At 44.1% G+C, this 17004-nt stretch overlaps 1 protein-coding gene across 4 annotated transcripts in view; it reads left to right on the top strand.

Annotated features, from left to right (window-relative positions):
* CBFA2T2 (CBFA2/RUNX1 partner transcriptional co-repressor 2) overlaps positions 1-17004 on the top strand; it is a 166230-nt gene that overhangs the window by 145064 nt on the left and 4162 nt on the right. For 3 of the 4 annotated variants that reach the window (XM_075563777.1, XM_075563775.1, XM_075563774.1), the window contains exons 8-10: positions 430-628; positions 15272-15340; positions 15933-16123. In XM_075563777.1, coding sequence (XP_075419892.1) covers positions 430-628; positions 15272-15340; positions 15933-16123 — 459 coding nt within the window. The remainder of the gene's footprint in view (positions 1-429; positions 629-15271; positions 15341-15932; positions 16124-17004) is intronic. The other variant, XM_075563776.1, reaches the window with a different exon arrangement.

The following is a 17004-nucleotide window of genomic DNA, read 5'->3' as shown; positions in this document are numbered from 1 at the left end:
TTCATTATCTGAACTGGGTTGTAAGGTTTCAGTTAATGTATGAGATGCTTATCATGGCAACAAATGCACAAATGTGCTTGATACGATGGATGGATGGATGGATGGATGGATGGATGGATGGATGGATGGATTGTGATGAGTTGTACGAGCTCCTAATAAAATGATTTTTTTTAAAAGATGCTTTTCACATGTGGCTTATGAGAAGCTTTCAATAAAAGCTGCTGTAAATATATGTCTCCAGCTTTAAGCAATGACTTGGGATTGTGAAGGCAAAAGTGTAATTTGGTTTCGCCCTGGTTTTTAAAGGATCACATGAAGAAACTATGGCTGCTTTATCCTGGAAGAATTAAAATACTATCTGTGCTTTATTTACCAAAACTTGATTTTTAATATCCTTATCTCCTTTCGGCCTTCCTTTCTCTGGCTCAGGCCCTGAACTGCATTATGGAGATGGTAGAGAAGACCAGGCGATCAATGGCAGTTCTTCGGCGCTGTCAGGAATCTGATCGCGAAGAACTCAACTACTGGAAGCGGAGATACAGTGAGAACACAGAGCTGAGGAAAACAGGGAGCGAACTGGTCTCTAGGCAGCACAGCCCCGGGAATGCAGATTCTCTTGGTGGCAATGGTAAGGGCAGAGTCAAGGGAACCCAGAATGAAACGCCAACCACTGGACTCCGCCTCAGATGGGAGGCTCACTAGTAGCGCACGTTCAAGGGAAGATAGTGCTGGGTGTGGAGTCTGGCAGTCCCGTGAGTGCCAGGCACCCAGGACCCATTCCTGGCATATTCGTGAGCTCTTCCTTCTTCCTGTGGAGAGCGAGAATGGATGTGATTTGATTCTGCTGTTAACTCTCTTGAGTCGTACTAGGTGATGACTGACAGAAGTTTGCTTGGGAAATCCCACCTGCCCCAAGGTGCTTTCATGTCCATCACTGGAAACACTGATCTCCTTCCTCCCACCCTCCTCCCGCATTCGTGAACATTCCATGTATGGCCATTGGCAGACAGTCTCCTAGCAAAGGCATTTCTCTACCAAACTATGTTACAAGACACACTGTCTTGTCGTGCCTTTCCCAGGCTGAAGCAGCAAAAGCATGAGCAGCGCTTCTCTGAGGCTAGCATATGTCCCGAACGGCACAACCATGCTCTAGGAAAATACTACATGCTTCAGCCAGTGACAGCCGAGTGAGGGTGCTCCATGGTCAGGCTCCCTCCCCGCAAGTTCCTCCTTTAGGGAGAGCAGATCTCTTCCATGGCAGACCCAGCACTCAAAAGTCAGCTGTGCGTCTCAAAAAGATGTGGAAGCGATTGAGGAAAAGCAAGAATGAATGTAGCCTGTCCCGATGTTGGAAACCAGGGAACCCTGCCCCACCACAGAGGTGAGTCTTGACCCAGCCATAGATTAGCACCATCATTGCATAGGAATACTAGTACCAGGAAGGCATCAGAGAGTGTCATCTATTCATGGGAGCTTAAAGACAGAGCTGCTTAACTCACCGGTATTCTCACCAGGGGAAACCTCCCAGGTGTGCAGTAAATTTGAATACTTACATGAAACTACCAGAAGTTTCTCCCAGTCATCAGCTGTCTGTCACTGAGACTGCACGGGCTTGCAGGAGGGCAGGAGGAAAGCAGAGTGAGCTGCGCAGTCAGGCACTGGCTGTCTTCAGGTGGCGTGCAGGTCTTGTTGGCAGTGTTTAAACTGCCTGTGCATTTCCATAGTTTGCCCTTCTTGGTCTTTATTCGAAGGTTTAACTGGAGTGACCCTACATAAAACTGGACAGGCTCAATTTATGCCAGTTTCCTGTCAGTATTCTTAAAAGCACTTCCCTAGTTTTTTAAAACTGGATCACAATTTGGGTGATAAATTAGATTGTCACTCTAGGTTTACCTTTTCATGGATCTCAGTTTTTTCTTCTATTTTTTCCTCTCTGGTACATGGGCATTGAAGTGCAGAAGAAAAACTTAATTCATATCTAAGCAATTGGTGTGTTTAGCATGTGGTCCAAAAGACTCCCACAAACGGCTTGTCAGTAACCTGTGAGGATATGAGCAGCGAGCATCCGGTGGTACAGGCTTTCTGAAGCAAGCAGTGTGCTCAGAGATGTAATTGTGTGTTTGGGCTCAAGGTTCTTTGCTCTTCTTCAATCAGTCGCAAGCAGTTTGCAGTGCAGCCTTGTGAGCGGTGCTGTCCTGTGGTAGGCAGTATTTCTGGGCATGCCACGCAGACATACGTGCTCCCTGGTATGCTTTCAGTAATTGGATAGTTTATGTATTGAATGTGTTGCCTGAAGCAGAAACCTTGGTGGCTGTGATGTATTCTGTTTTCCCAGGAGTGCGGGCACGTGTGTAACACGCACAGGGTGGTTGTTGGGGGGAGCATAAGGAACACATAAGCCTGCATGCTTTGCCTAAAGGAAGGTGTGTGTTGAGGAGTGTCACAGTGATGTGGAGGAAATTTAAATAGTGGAATAGAGTCTCCCTCGTCTGGAAATGTGTGGTCACATTCATTTCGGGAACAAATTTTTTTCCTAGAGCGATTTGTGATTTTATTAGTGGTGCTAAATTGCTCAAACTAGTTATCCACAGACCTCCTGAGAGTAACTTTGGGTGGGGGTGGGGGAGTAGTGCCGAGTGTGTTCTGATCACCCATCAGCGGTGTTCTGGGTAAGTCTGCAGTCTTGTGAGCATCGTTCCTGGGGCGTCTAGAGGCTTGGTGGCTGTATAATTTTAGAATTTTTTATTAAGTTGTAAGTTTACTTTTTATGAACTTCTAATCATTTAATATTTTATAATCAAAGCTCACAAATGAGAAAGGAAAGCTGTCTCCGCTATTACTATGTCCACGTTCCTCTTGGTCATAGGAGCCCACCTGGGTGTTTATCACACATGAACCTTGTAGGCCCTTCCCTGGAAATAATGACTCAAGGATCCCTGGATTGGAATATGCTTAGGAGCTTCAAAAAGTGTGTGGAAAGGTTGAATTTAAAAGATACTGGGATTTTTCTACACAATTTGAAGGCCACTCCTGCATGCTCTCGGCTGAAGTAGACGCTCTCCCACTCCCAGTCACAGGACTTCCAGACAGCACTCTAATTGCATGCATCCGCTGCAGAGGCAAACCTCTAAAATCAAAGGTGATGACCAGGTCAAAGAAAGAGAAGTGAACAGCTGTTCCATTGAACTCCTATCCAGACATGGGGTTTCAGGACGAGTGCACAGAGAAGCAGACGATGAATTAGAGTTATCAGGTTGTTTTTGAAATTATCCAGACCTGTGTGCCAGTTTTCCAGGTTGAAACTGTTCATCACCTGTTCCCATCCAGCGGTGTGGACCTTTAGTGAGGGACGACCTGAAGACAAGAGTGGCCAGTGGACTGATGATCCAAAAGCAAGCTTTATTTCCAAAGTACAGCTTTTTATATGAATGAGGCAAGGGTACATAGCTTGCATAGTATAATAATAACATTGTGATAAAATTGCTCTAAGCACAAACAATTCCTTGGGACTAATCTTATCTAAACAAATGCTGCTGTTTCTCAGAGTCCACAGGGCATCTTGGAATATGGGAAAACATATGATCAACGTCCCAGTGTTCTGGATTACACAGTGTCCCCAAACACCCCTGAGAGTCACCAGTAAAATTCAGTGACTCTCTGTAATCACCTAAAGCGTGCAGCAGAAGAAACAAAACTTAGCAGTCAGCGTCACTGAAAGACAACCGTGGAGCAATCCTGTCAAACTCTTAAGGAAAAGCCTTTACATCTAGAGTTCTATGAAACTATAACCATTCTCAGTGCTATCAAGTTAATGCTGACTCAGTGACCCAGAAGTGCAGAGTAGAACTGCCCCTGTGGGTTTCTGAGACTGTAAACCTTTGCAGTCGAAAGCCTCATCTTACTCCCGCAGAGCGGTTGGTGGCTTTGAACTGCTGATCTTAGACTTAGCAGTCCCATGTGTACACTATCAGGCTCCTGTTGGAATTCTATATCCAAACTAAACAAGTGCTGGATGAGAAACTTTTAAAATGGATGTCTCATATACTTTTTACCATGGTGTCTACTGGTGGATGCGTGGAAGTTAGCCCGAGAGTAGAGAGAATTGTCGAGACAGACACAGCCTTGGACTGGGTTGTCCAAAGACACAAAACCAGTGAGGTGTATATATACAAAGGGGTTTCTATCAAGGAATGGCTCTTGAAGTTACAGAGACTGGCAAGTTCCTAGTCCATCATCGGTCACATGGTAGGCTCGAGGCTTTGCCAGTCTCCTGTAGCTACAGAGACTGGTGACCCCAAGACTGAGAGGTGAGACAGCAGATCTTTAGTTGCAGAGGCAATGAATGCAAGGTTGGTAGGTTAAATAACAGGCTGCTGAGGACTCCCAGGGTCAGAGGTCAATACAGCAGGCTGCTGGCTCAAGTCTAAAGAAGTGGCAGTCAGTGAATGATTGTATGCAAGATCCAGACCCAGCAGAAGTAAGCAGATTTGTCCACAGCGTCTACTTATATTGGACAAAGGCCACACTGTGGAGATTACATCATAGGGGATTACTATGTCTTAACTACCAAACCACTGAGAATCCTGGTCCAGTTAAGTCGACACAAAACCTTAACTTTCCCAGGAGCCAACATGAGAAAAAGAAGGAGGTAATGAAGCAGTCTTGGGGTGCAGCAAACCTAGAGAGCGACTCGTTCAGACTGGAGTGGCCCAGATGGCTGTTAGAGAGGGCATCCAAAAAGTGAACTATTACCGATCATGGTGAACAATGCATAATTCCCCCCTACCGTCCAGGGTGATGAACAACAGAAACATGGGTGAAGGGAGACAGCGAATGGTATAAGATATGAAAACAATAATAATTTATAATTTATCAAGGGGGTGGAGGGAGGAGCTGATACCAAGGGCTCAAATAGAAAATAAATGTTTAGAAAATGATGGCAACACATGTACAAATAAGCTTGATATAGTTGATGTATGAAATGTTTTAAGAGCTATGAGACCCCTGCAATAAAATGATTTTTTAAAGAACATTTTTTAAAGGAAAGGGAACGAGATCTAAAAATCAATGGCGAGGAGAACATAGAATGCCTGGTAGGACTTGATCAAGTTCAGTGTAGCCAAGAGGAAGCACAGAGAGCTGAATAAAGGTCAAACATGATAGTGGGACAGGAGGAAAGGAAAAGGAAAAAAGGGAAAGAACTAGGAGGCAGAAGACATTTACAGAGGTATAAAGATAGGCGGGTACATATGTAAATATATAATGATAGGTCTATAGATCTATGTACATATATTTATAGGTTAAGTATCAAGGTAGCAGACGGCCATTGGGCTCTACTCAAGTCCTCCCTCATTGCAAGAACACTTTGTTCTAATAACCTGGTCTTCTGTGATGCTCACCTCCCTACGTGATCGCTGAAGTCAAAATGGGTGCATATACAAATGTCTTGATGTAAGCTGATGGTACCAAGCTATTACAAGATATAGCGTCTGGGACCTTAAAGGCTTGAAGGTAAACAAGCGGCCATCTAGCAGGGAAGCAACAAAGCCCACATGGAAGAATCACACCAGCCTGTATGATTAGGAGGTATCAACAGGAGCAGGTACTAAGCATCAGAAGACCCAAAACAAACAATCATCGATGTGAATGAGGTGAGTCAAAGTGGAAACCCAAAGTCCATCTATACACAATGGAACATCCACTCATAGAAGGGTCACAAGGAAGGGGTGAGCCAGCCAGGGCGCAGTATAGCACCGACGAAACACAACATTCCTCTGGTTCTTTAATGGTTCCTCCAGCCCACTCTCCTGATTCCCATGATCCCTAGATTGGAGCATGGACACTGGTAAGAGCTCTGCACTCTTGGAATCCAGGACAGATAAACTCCTCAGGAACAATCGTGAGATCTGCGATACCATGAGGGTGGGGGGAGAAAAGGGGAACCAATCACAATGATCGACTTATAACCACTGTGGGAGGATGAACAATAGAAACTTGAGTGAAAGGAGACAGCAGATAGTATAAAATATGAAAATTAAAGTAATTGATCAATTATCGAGGGTTCATGAAGGTGAGAGTGTGAAACAGGGAGGGGGGAAAGCTGATTACCAAGGGATCAAGAAGAAAAATGTTTTGGAAATGATGGCAACATATGTACAAATGTGCTTGATGCCATTGATGTGTGGATTGTTACAAGAACTGTAAGAGCCGCCAATAAAATGATTTTTTTAAAAGAAAGAGAATGAACTTTATATTGGAAGAAAATTTGAGATTAAGCTAGAAATAATTTTACCAGAAACTTATTAGCACGTGAATAAGCACAGCAATTATTAACTTAAGAAAAAACAAAAATTAATTCAAGGTCAAAGGATTCATTGAGTGTGAACTGTGATTCAGCTTGATTAACATTTTCATAGAGCAATGTAATGTTGACTATTGGTTTAACTGGACCTGTGTTTCGGGGCCCTGGTGGTACTGTGAGTTGTCTCTTGGGAGGAATGAAAGGGAAAGAATGGTGTGGCGGGAGAAGCAAGACAAAAGAGAACCAACTTCCTTCCTGCCTACCAGCAAGGCAGCAATTGAGAAATTGAGATGGAGCAACAGCAAAAGCTCCCCTACAGAGCACCGTGAGTGAATGTGGAGAGAGGAGTCCAGGGTGGGCAGCTGCTGCTTATTTTGTTTTTTAATACAGTATGTTCTCTTTCATAAAATTTAGTTGATGCTAAATTTAGAGCCCACACTAGTGATGTAAACTTGGAAACAAATTTTCTTAGGAACTTTCTTTTTTTTTTTTTAAACAATTTATTAGGGGCTCATATAACTCTTATCACAGTTCATACATATACATACATCAATTGTATAAAGCACATCTGCACAGTCCCTGCCCTAATCATTCTCAAAGCATTTGCTCTCCACTTAAGCCCTTTGCATCAGTTCCTCTTTTTTTTCCCCCTCCTTCCCCTCCCTCATGTGCCCTTGGTAATCTATACTTCGTTATTTTGTCATATCTTGCCCCATCCGGAGTCTCCCTTCTCCCCTTCTCTGCTGTCCCTCTCCCAGGGAAGAGGTCACATGTGGATCCTTGTAATCAGTTCCCCCTTCCAACCCACTCACCCTCTACTCTCCCAGCATCGCCCCTCACACCCCTGGCCCCGAAGGTACCATCCACCCGGGATTCCCTGTACCTCCAGCCCTCGTATGCACCAGTGTACAGCCTCTGCCCTATCCAGCCCTGCAAGGTAGAATTCGGATCATGGCAGTTGGGGGGAGGAAGCATCCAGGATCTGGGGGAAAGCTGTGTTCTTCATCGGTACTACCTCGCACCCTAATTAACCCATCTCCTCTCCTAAACCCCTCTATGAGGGGATCTCCATTGGCCGACACTTGGGCCTTGGGTCTCCACTCTGCACTTCCCCCTTCATTTAATATGGTATATATATATATATATATATATACATATACACATACACACACACACACATATATATATACATACACACATATATCTTTTTTTTTTTTTTTGCATGATGCCTTTACCTGGTCCCTTGGCACCTTGTGATCGCACTAGCCGGTGTGCTTCTTCCATGTGGGTTATTTTGCTTCTGAGCTAGATGGCCGCTTGTTCACCTTCAAGCCTTTAAGACCCCAGACACTATCTCTTTTGATAGCCGGGCACCATCAGCTTTCTTCACCACATTTGCTTATGCACCAATTTGTCTTCAGCGATCCTATCATGGAGGTGTGCAGTCAGTGATATGATTTTTTGTTCTTTGATGCCTGGTAACTGATCCCTTCGGGACCACTCGATCACACAGGCTGGTGTGTTCTTCCATGTCGACTTTGTTGCTTCTGAGCTAGATGGCCGCTTGTTTATCTTCAACTTAGGAACTTTCTTAAGAATAGCTTTTTATTAAAAACAAGCCAATAATCTATAGAGTGACACATTTCAATTAGCACTGTGTTCCTATCATTGAACTTCCATTAAAAATGTAATTGATATTTGTTTACTATCTTGATAGTTTTGCTTTCCAAAAAAAGTTTTGAAAATGCATTTTTAAATTTTAATGAATCATTTTATTGGGGGCCCTTACAGCTCTTACAAAAATCCACACATTTGTACATATGTTGCCATCATCAGAAAATACGTATTTTTGCCATTGTTACAATCAAGAAAAGTCTATTATTAGCTACAGAGAAATGATTGCCCTAGTTTGATTTGGAAAGCCTTCACTTAATTAATCCTATATTGTAACCTAGACCTTTTCTTTGGGGTTCTCGGTTCTGGATCCTCATGCCTTGGCTCCACCCCCATGAGTTCTGGCTCAATTGGTCCAATACTGCCCTGGCTCCCAGAGTTGAAAACCATTACTTCATGTAGTTATCATTTCACCCTCAGAATAACTTCATGGGGTCTGGGTTTCTGTTGTTTCCTTTAGTGTAAAGCTACATGGCTCTGTGGGAACCACAGAGGTGCAGAAAAAAGTCAATAACCCATAACCTCACATGAAGCAATTTTTTAAAATCATTTTATTAGGAGCTCATACAACTGTTATCACACTCCATACATACTTCAGTTGTGTACAGCACATCTGTACATTCATCACCCTCATCATTCTCAAGACATTTACTCTTCTCTTAAGCCCCTGGCTTCAGCTCCTCATTTTTTCCCCTCCCTCCCCGTTCCACCCTCCCTCATGAACCCTTGATAATTTGTAATTTATTATTTTGCCAGCACTGTCTGACATCTCCCTTCACCCACTATTCTGTTGTCCGTCCCCCAGGGAGGAGGTCACATGTAGATCCATGTAATCAGTTCCCCCTTTCCAACCCACCCTCCCAGTATCGACACTCACACCACTGGTCCTGAAGGGATCATCTGCCCTGGATTCCCTGTGTTTCCAGTTCTTACCTGTACCAGTGTACATCCTCTGGTCTAGTCAGACTTGCAAGGTAGAATTGGGATCATGATAGTGGGGGAGGAGGAAGCATTTAGGAACTAGAGGAAAGTTGGATTTTTCATCGTTGCTACATCACACCCTGACTGGCTCATCTCCTCCCCAAGACCCTTCTGTAAGGGGATCTCCAGTGGCCTACAAATGGGCTTTGGGTCTCCATTTTGCACTCCCCCCCTTATTCACGATACGGTTTTTTGTTCTGATGATACCTGATCCCTTTGACACCTTGTGATCACATAGGCTAGTGTGGCAGTTTTTTAAAAATCATTTTATTGGGGGGAAAATCATTGAGGGCTTTTAGAACTCTTAATCACAATCCATCCATCTATTGTGTCAAGCACACTTGTACATTTGTTGCCATCATCATTTTCAAAACATTTGCTTTCTACTTGAGCTTTTGGTATCAGCTCATTTTTTTCCTCCCTCCCTCATGATCACTTGATAAATTTACAAATTATTATTTCATGTCTAAACTGACTGATGTCTGTGTCACTCACTTTTCTGTTGTCCGTCCCCTTGGGAGGTGGCTATATGTAGATCATTGTGTTCGGTTCCCCTTTATCCTCCCACGTTCTCCTTCCCCTCCTGGCATCTCTTCTCTCTCATTATTAGTAGTCCTGTGGGGGTTGTAGGTCCTGGGTTCCCTGTGTTTCCACACTAAGCAATTTCTTTTTCTTTTTTTTTCTGAGCAATTTTCAAATGTAGCTTGAAAATGCTGGAACTTTCTATTTTTATCCTAAGCATGTTCTCCCATCATTTAAAATGTTGGTAACATTATATATATAGATATTTACTTATTTATTTAGTGAAGCACTTCTTTCTTTCAAGATCATTTTATTGGGGGATTGTACAACTCCTATTACAATCCATACCTCAGCTGTATCACACACATTAGTACATATATTGCCACTGTTCTTTTCAAGACATTTACTTTCTATTGAGCCCTTAGGATCAGCTCCTCTTTTCTTCCTTCCTTCAACCCTCGTGGCCCCTTGATAGATTATAAATTGTTGCTATTTTTATTTCTCACACCCACCACTGTCTCCCTTCCCCTCTGGTTTCTGTTGTTCTTCCTCCAGGAGGGGTGTGTGTGGTGATGTGCCATTCGTTGTGATTGGTGCCCTTTCCCCCTCCCCCCTTAACTCTACCCTTTTGGTATTGCTATTCCCATTCCTGTTCCTGGCTTCCATATGTTGGGATCTTTATCTCTTGTCTATATCTATGTACATGTTCTGGTACAGTTCAGAGTGGGAAGCAGCACTAGGGTCACGTTAGTGGGTGGTGAGGAAGCCTCACAGAACCACAGGGATATTGTGTGATACATAGGTGCTCTACTGCACCCTGATTGGCTTATCCCTTTCTTGCAACCCCTCTGTGGGGAGATGTTCCATGGTCTATGGATGGGCTATGGGTCTCCTCTCCGACCCCCCTCTTTCTCATCAACACATTGTTTGTTTGTTGTTTATTGTGAATCTTCTGATGCCTGTTACCCAGTCCTGATGGCCCCTCATGATTGCTCTGGCTGGTGTGCTTCTTCCATGTGGGCTTGTTGCTTCACTGTTGAATGGCCACTTGTTTAACTTCAAGCCTTTAAGACTTCAGATACTATATCTCTTAATAACCGGGCACCATCTGCTTTCTTCACATTTCTTATGCACTCACTTTTTCTTCAGTGATTGGGGGAGGGGACGGTGAGCATCACAAAATGCCAGTTTGTTAGAACAAAGTGTTCTTGTATTGAGGGAGGGTATGACCTGAGTCCCAAGACCCGTCTGTAGCCTCAGTGTCTTGCCTTATAAATATATGTACATAGACCAATACCTGAATTTCTATGGATTGATGTATTTACATAAGTACACACCTCTATTTAATACTTCTGTCTGTGGCTTTGCTTCCTAGAGCCTTCCTCTGTTTCCTTTTGCCTCCTCCTGCCCCACCATCACGTTCCCCCTTCTTCCACCTCTTAGCACTTCCTCTTAGCTACGTTGCTGTTGCTCTAATACCCACACGATCTCTACAACCTCCTAGTTATTGGTTTTATTTTGTGTGTGTGTGTGTGTCCAAAGGATCATCAGATGACAAGTTTTTAATAACTCAAGTCAGATTTAGCATTTTAATCTTCTCTAATGCTCTCTCCAATACACTCTAATAACCAGGCTATTCCTATCGCTCACTTATGATCAGAGGGGAATCACCGGAGGCTTATTACTTATGTATATCCTGTGAATGTATTTTGGGCTTTCACTGTTTGCCTTCCGCACACCAGCATTTCACACTTTAAGCTCTGATACCATTCCCTCTTTCATATTTGTATTGTCTTTTTCACTCCTTACATCACCGATGTTGGTGTGCTTCTTCCATGTGGACTTATTTGACATCTCACTTAGATAGCTGCTTGTTTAAAAACAAGCCTTTAAGAGCCTAGTTGCTATTCTTTCTGATAGCTAGGTAGGAACCAGCCCATTTCTTCGCCACACTTGGCTCTGACACCCATATCTTTCGTGTTTCCTTCATGAGGTCACGTGTCAGGCAGAATGTCCAGTTTTCACTTCCTTCAAAGCTTTGCATTTGTTCTGTACAACACATGCAATAACGCCAAATGCAGGAAGATCACAGGGCAGTGGGTGGAAAGTCTTGTGGATCCAGTGGCAGTGGAAGCATCTCAGTGCTGGCCTCCATGTGGCTTGTCAGCAGGAAGATGAAGCAGAATGAGACCAGTTATTGGTTTTAATTCCCTAGTTATTCCCGTCTGTGACGTTGTGGGCCCACCCCACCCTTCCCCCCACAAGACCCTCCATGTTGACCCCATTGCTTTCTCCCTGAGCTTACGTCCCATGCCTGTCTTCTATAAGTAGGCAAGCTAACAATGTCCAGAGTTCTCCCACTAGTCCTCCTGGACACCAGAACTCGGGGTGGGGGGGGGGTGTTGCATATGCTTTTCGTTATATGTCCAAGAAACCATTGACTAATCAAAAGCCACGATGATTTTTGCCAGTGTTTTCTTCTAAGGGTTTAATATCTGTAGCTCCTATATCTAGGCCTCTGACCTATTTTTCATTAATTTGCATGTTATGTGAGACGGGTCCAGGTTAATTCTCGTGCATGTGGCTGTCTGGTCTTTCTAACACCATTTGTTTAATAGACCGTTCTTTCCCAATTTGACGTTGTTGGCAGGTTTGTTGCTGATTGTGATTTTATAGTTTTCTGTTTCTAATCAAGGAGCATGTGGTTCTTTTCATTGCCGTGTCCTTTTTTAACAGTTTGTTTACCTATAATTTACGTACCGTGTAAAACTCAATGGTTTCAATACCATGATTTTCACTCAGAGAAAAACCACCTCACCTTCATAGAGTCCGTCTGGTTCTAGTGACCCTCTAGGACAAAGTAGAACTGCCCCTGGGGGGCTCCCAAGTATGAAAATCGTCATAGAGCAAAAAGTCTCATCTCTCTCTTGCTGAGCACCTGGTGGGTTTGAACCACAGATCTTGCTGTTATCAGCCCATCGTGTAACCCGTTATGTCACCAGAGCTCCTTCTTAACACCTTTAGTCGGCTTTAATCCAAGATTGTGCCGACGTTTGTTTGTTGTGCTATTGACAGTTTTGCAGAGTTGAGGCTAGCTAGTTCCTGTGTATTAAAGAAAGATTTTAGAGATACCGTATATACTCAGCTTACAACTGAGTATTTTGTTTTGATTTTGCTTTTTTTTTTTTTTTTCGATTTTGCTTTTAAGCCAAGTTTTTTCAGCACTTTGTTTAATGCCATTGTTGTGCCTCCGCTGATCATCGGGTCAGCTTATACTCGAGTGTATACGGTAGTGAAGTATGCTTGATAACTTGGCTTGTATCGACACATGCAGGCCTGGCCCTGGCATTGTGATGCCTTCTGCCTGTCTTGAAGTCATCTTTTTCCCTGAGAAAAAACATAGACCCCGTGATAGGCTGCTGAAGCAGTCAGATCAATCAGGCTTCAGGTTCTGAAGGGATCTACCTTCTCTTCCCACCATCCTTCCTGAGGATTTTGACACGTACTGTTTTTAGGAGGGGTGAGGCTACTCTAGAAGAGAGAAAGTTTTACATACTTCTGATCTGCTAGGAACTGAACAATAATGTCATTGGCTGAGAATTTCCATTTAACATGTGGTTAATTTTATCCTTTCAATAATCTCATTTACTCTCCCAGAATATACCCTTTGGCTTCCCACACTTGAGTGGCTACAACGAATATACTGCAAGTAAATGTTCATTTAATTGTACTCATTCAGAACCTATACATAGACCAAGGAGCAGTCACCTATGTAGACGGAGGGGACCCGGCATGGCATACAGTCAGAAAAGGTGTGCATTAGGGCCACATCCTTTCACCATGGTTACTCAGTTTGTACAAGGAGCAGATAATCAAGGACTGTATGAGAAGGGAGATGCCTTTAGGACTGGAGAGAGAGGAAGACTTCGTTAATTACCTGAGATATGCAGTTAACACAAGTTTCCTGGACGAAAGAGGGGAGAACTTGAAACATACACTAATGACAATTGAAGACCACATCCCTTAAGGGGTTACCCATCAGCATAAGAAAACAAAAATGCTCACTTACGGGCCAGTGGAAAAGGTGAAAGTTGTCTAAACTGTTTTCATTTGGTTGACACACAATACTCTTGGAAACAGCAACCAAGAAGTCATAGGGAGGGTTTCTGACACCGGACACATCTGTTGGGAAAGACCTGTAACGTGTGAGCTAAAACGGTGTCACTGTTGAGAGTGAGGCACCCTGCCCCGTGTGAGGGCGTTTCTTCTCGCTCACCCATGCCTTTTTGAAAGCTGGGCAGTGAATTACAACCAAAAAAGAATTGATGCCTTAGAACTAGGTTATTGGCAGTGACTATTGAGAGTGCCATGGATGACCAGACAAATAAATAAACCTGTCTTGGAGGAAGTCCATCCTCCTTAGACGTGAGGGTGACGAGGCTCAATACCCCGTGCTTAGCACACGTTATCAGAAAAGTGCTATCTTGTCAGAAAGTCACTAACAAAAGAAGACCCTCATGGCGGTGGATTGACATAGTAGCCGCGGTGGTTGGTTCTCTGTGCACAGTACATTAGTCAGAACCAGCTCGAGACTTAGCTCAGGCCCGTCAACATTGCGTGAACTCAAGCCATACTCCACATGGTGGTATCAACAGCACAGGGACAATTGCTGTTTGCTTTCACAGTGCAGACCAGTGGTGTCAAAGGTGTGTTTGTATGGTCTCCAGGGTTTGTTTGTTCATTTTGTAGCATGTAACACACACAAATTGTAGCTTTCCAGGAGGTGACCCAAACTCCAGGGTTTCTTGTAAAATCTAAAATATTTGTCAAGTTAGTTAATCTGACTTCCGGACAAAGCATGAGCATGTTCCTAGATTCCAGACTTGCCCTGCAAAAGCCAATGAAGTCCTTTATGGTGTGGTGCGCCACACTTTATACTTCCGTCAGAGAAGCAAGTGATCCTTCCATCCTCCGGTGCTTGTATACATTCAGAAATGTATCCTCTATACAGGGATGTTCCACATGTGAATACACTAACTCTTAGTTGTATATTTCAAGTGGTCAAACTGCTACATTTTATACATACTTTATCCCCATTTTTTAAACAACTACAAAGAAACTACTCTGACACTGACGATAACTTACCTTATTTTCAAACTTGTTTAAGCAGTAGAACCATTTCTTGTAAAACAATGTATCCTATCTAAGCAGATATCTATATAACCCATCCTTCCTCTGGAGCATTTTCAGATACATTTGGAGATGGACTGCGCCTAATCAGCGCAGTTCTTTGCTACTTTCTCTTTTTTCCATTAATCTAGCTTATTGGAATTTTTAGAGATTTCAAGTAAGCTTCCAAGTTGCCAAGAAACAAAAGTATTTAACATCTCCACAGAGTACTTGTCAAGGGCTGTGTGTGATCAGTGAAGTCAGACACACAAATACATATCTGGAGTTGGCGATATACTTACATTGGTATTTAGGGGCAGACCCTAGAAATACATGTATGTTCATAGGAAAAATGAGGATATTGATCAACAAAAAGAAGAAACTGATGAGCACTTTTAACTCAACTATAGGAGAGTGTATATTTTTGAAAACTAGTAATTGAGTGTACTGCTCTATAAATTGATTAGATCCTCTGTCAGAATATTTTTGTCACTACATGAATACAAATGTTTGCCTCTTTCTAAGTGGTGAATGGGAGATCTTATGGTTCATTGCTTCATGACAAGAAAGCATGCTCATTACAAAGGTGTCTTACTCCATTCTATTTCTCTCTCACACGTGCAGATTCTCAGCGGGAATTCAGCAGCAGGCCAGGAACAGGATATGTACCTGTAGAGTTTTGGAAGAAAACCGGTATGTATCTGCTGGGCTGGTTGTGTACTTTCAATTGTGGGAACCTGGAACACAATGTAGGGGCAAGATTGTTAACCTCTGATTTGAGCTTTGGGCCTGTTGCCTTCTCCAGCTTGTCTCCCACATCTCCCAAGCCACCTGTCAAGTGACTTGGCTGGTCTGAATTTCCAGGGGGCTCTTAGAGCCAGTCCAGGTCCCTTTCACACCATTCTGCAGGGTCACACTCAGGATACACAAGAGGGCTTCAACATGTGTGTAGAAAATTTCTATTGTCTTTCAGTTCCATTTTCCCATAAACGTTTTGAAGCCCCCTTGGCTCATGGTCCCTCAGACACCTTTATACTCGATGCTGAACAGTAATGACCACATGGACTCTGACTGCCTCGTCTGCATCCCCAGCCCCTCGTGCAGTGCCCGTCTCCCTCTGCACACCCAGGAAAATGGTGGCATGAGCAGATGTGCCATTGGAAGAAGGGCATACATCATGCGCTCATCCGCGTGTGTTTTCATCTCAGCTCTGTCCTCCATAGAAGCCATGTAGGCAAGGGACACAATTTCTCGGCCAGTTGACTGTACTGTCACTTCCTTCTAGAAGAAGCTGTGAACAAAGTGAAAATCCAGGCCATGTCGGAAGTACAGAAAGCTGTTGCCGAGGCAGAGCAGAAAGCCTTCGAAGTGATTGCCACTGAGCGGGCGCGCATGGAGCAGACCATCGCAGACGTCAAGCGGCAGGCCGCAGAGGATGCCTTCCTCGTCATCAACGAGCAGGAGGAGTCCACCGAGGTCAGGGTGACAAGCCCACACACAGCCCACTCTCACACCAGACCGTGCTGGTTCTCATGCTGAGACTGTTTTAAAAAGTATCTCCCTGGGGGTTCATTTGTTCTCATTTGGAGTAGTTGACATTCACACACCAGGAAGGTTCCGTTGGACCATTCCTGCCCAGATCGTTTCGGGACAGTCATGGTTCTCAGTGTGTCAGCAACATTTCTCTCTAATTGCATTCTGACATCTGGGTCTCTTTTGCACATCACTGGCGCCCTGCGATCCTCAAGGTCAGCAGTTCAAAACCACCAGCCACTCCACAGGAGAAAGTCAGACTTTCTACTCCTCTAAACAGTTATGGTCTCAGAAACTCACAGGGTCATTCTACCGAGTCCTTTCGGGTCACTGTGAGTCAGCATGGACTCGATGGCAGTGAGTTTGGTGTTTGCGTTTTACGCATTGAGACAGTGCATTATTATTGTCTGTTCAAGTCATTCGTTGCATTTTGAAAATGCGTCCTAAAGACAGAATTAGTGTGACACTGGTGACCAGCCCTGTCGGGGGAGCGTGCTGTTTATCAGACACTGAGCAAAGTGGGGTGGCCTCTCAGTGGTCTTCACGGAGGTCCTCGAGGTGCTGCTGGTCCAGACGCACACACCAGGGAGCTATGGCTCAGGGAGTGTAACGACAGTCCTACCTCTCCAACTGCCATTGAGTGGATTCTGACTCCTCGAGATCCTCCAGGACGGGGCAGAGCTGCTCCTGCGGGTTTCTAAGACTAAGCCTTGTCTTTCTCCTGCACAGCTGCTGACACATAGCCGACGATGCCACCAGGGTGGCTGGTGAAGGCACACGCAGGCACTGCAACATTGACAGATAAGATAGTTGTTGATGGACCA

This window comes from Tenrec ecaudatus, chromosome 12 (genome assembly GCF_050624435.1).
Source record: "Tenrec ecaudatus isolate mTenEca1 chromosome 12, mTenEca1.hap1, whole genome shotgun sequence".
NCBI lineage: Eukaryota > Metazoa > Chordata > Mammalia > Afrosoricida > Tenrecidae > Tenrec > Tenrec ecaudatus.
Note: the sequence above shows the minus strand (reverse complement) of the source record. Positions and strands in the feature narration are given on the sequence as shown.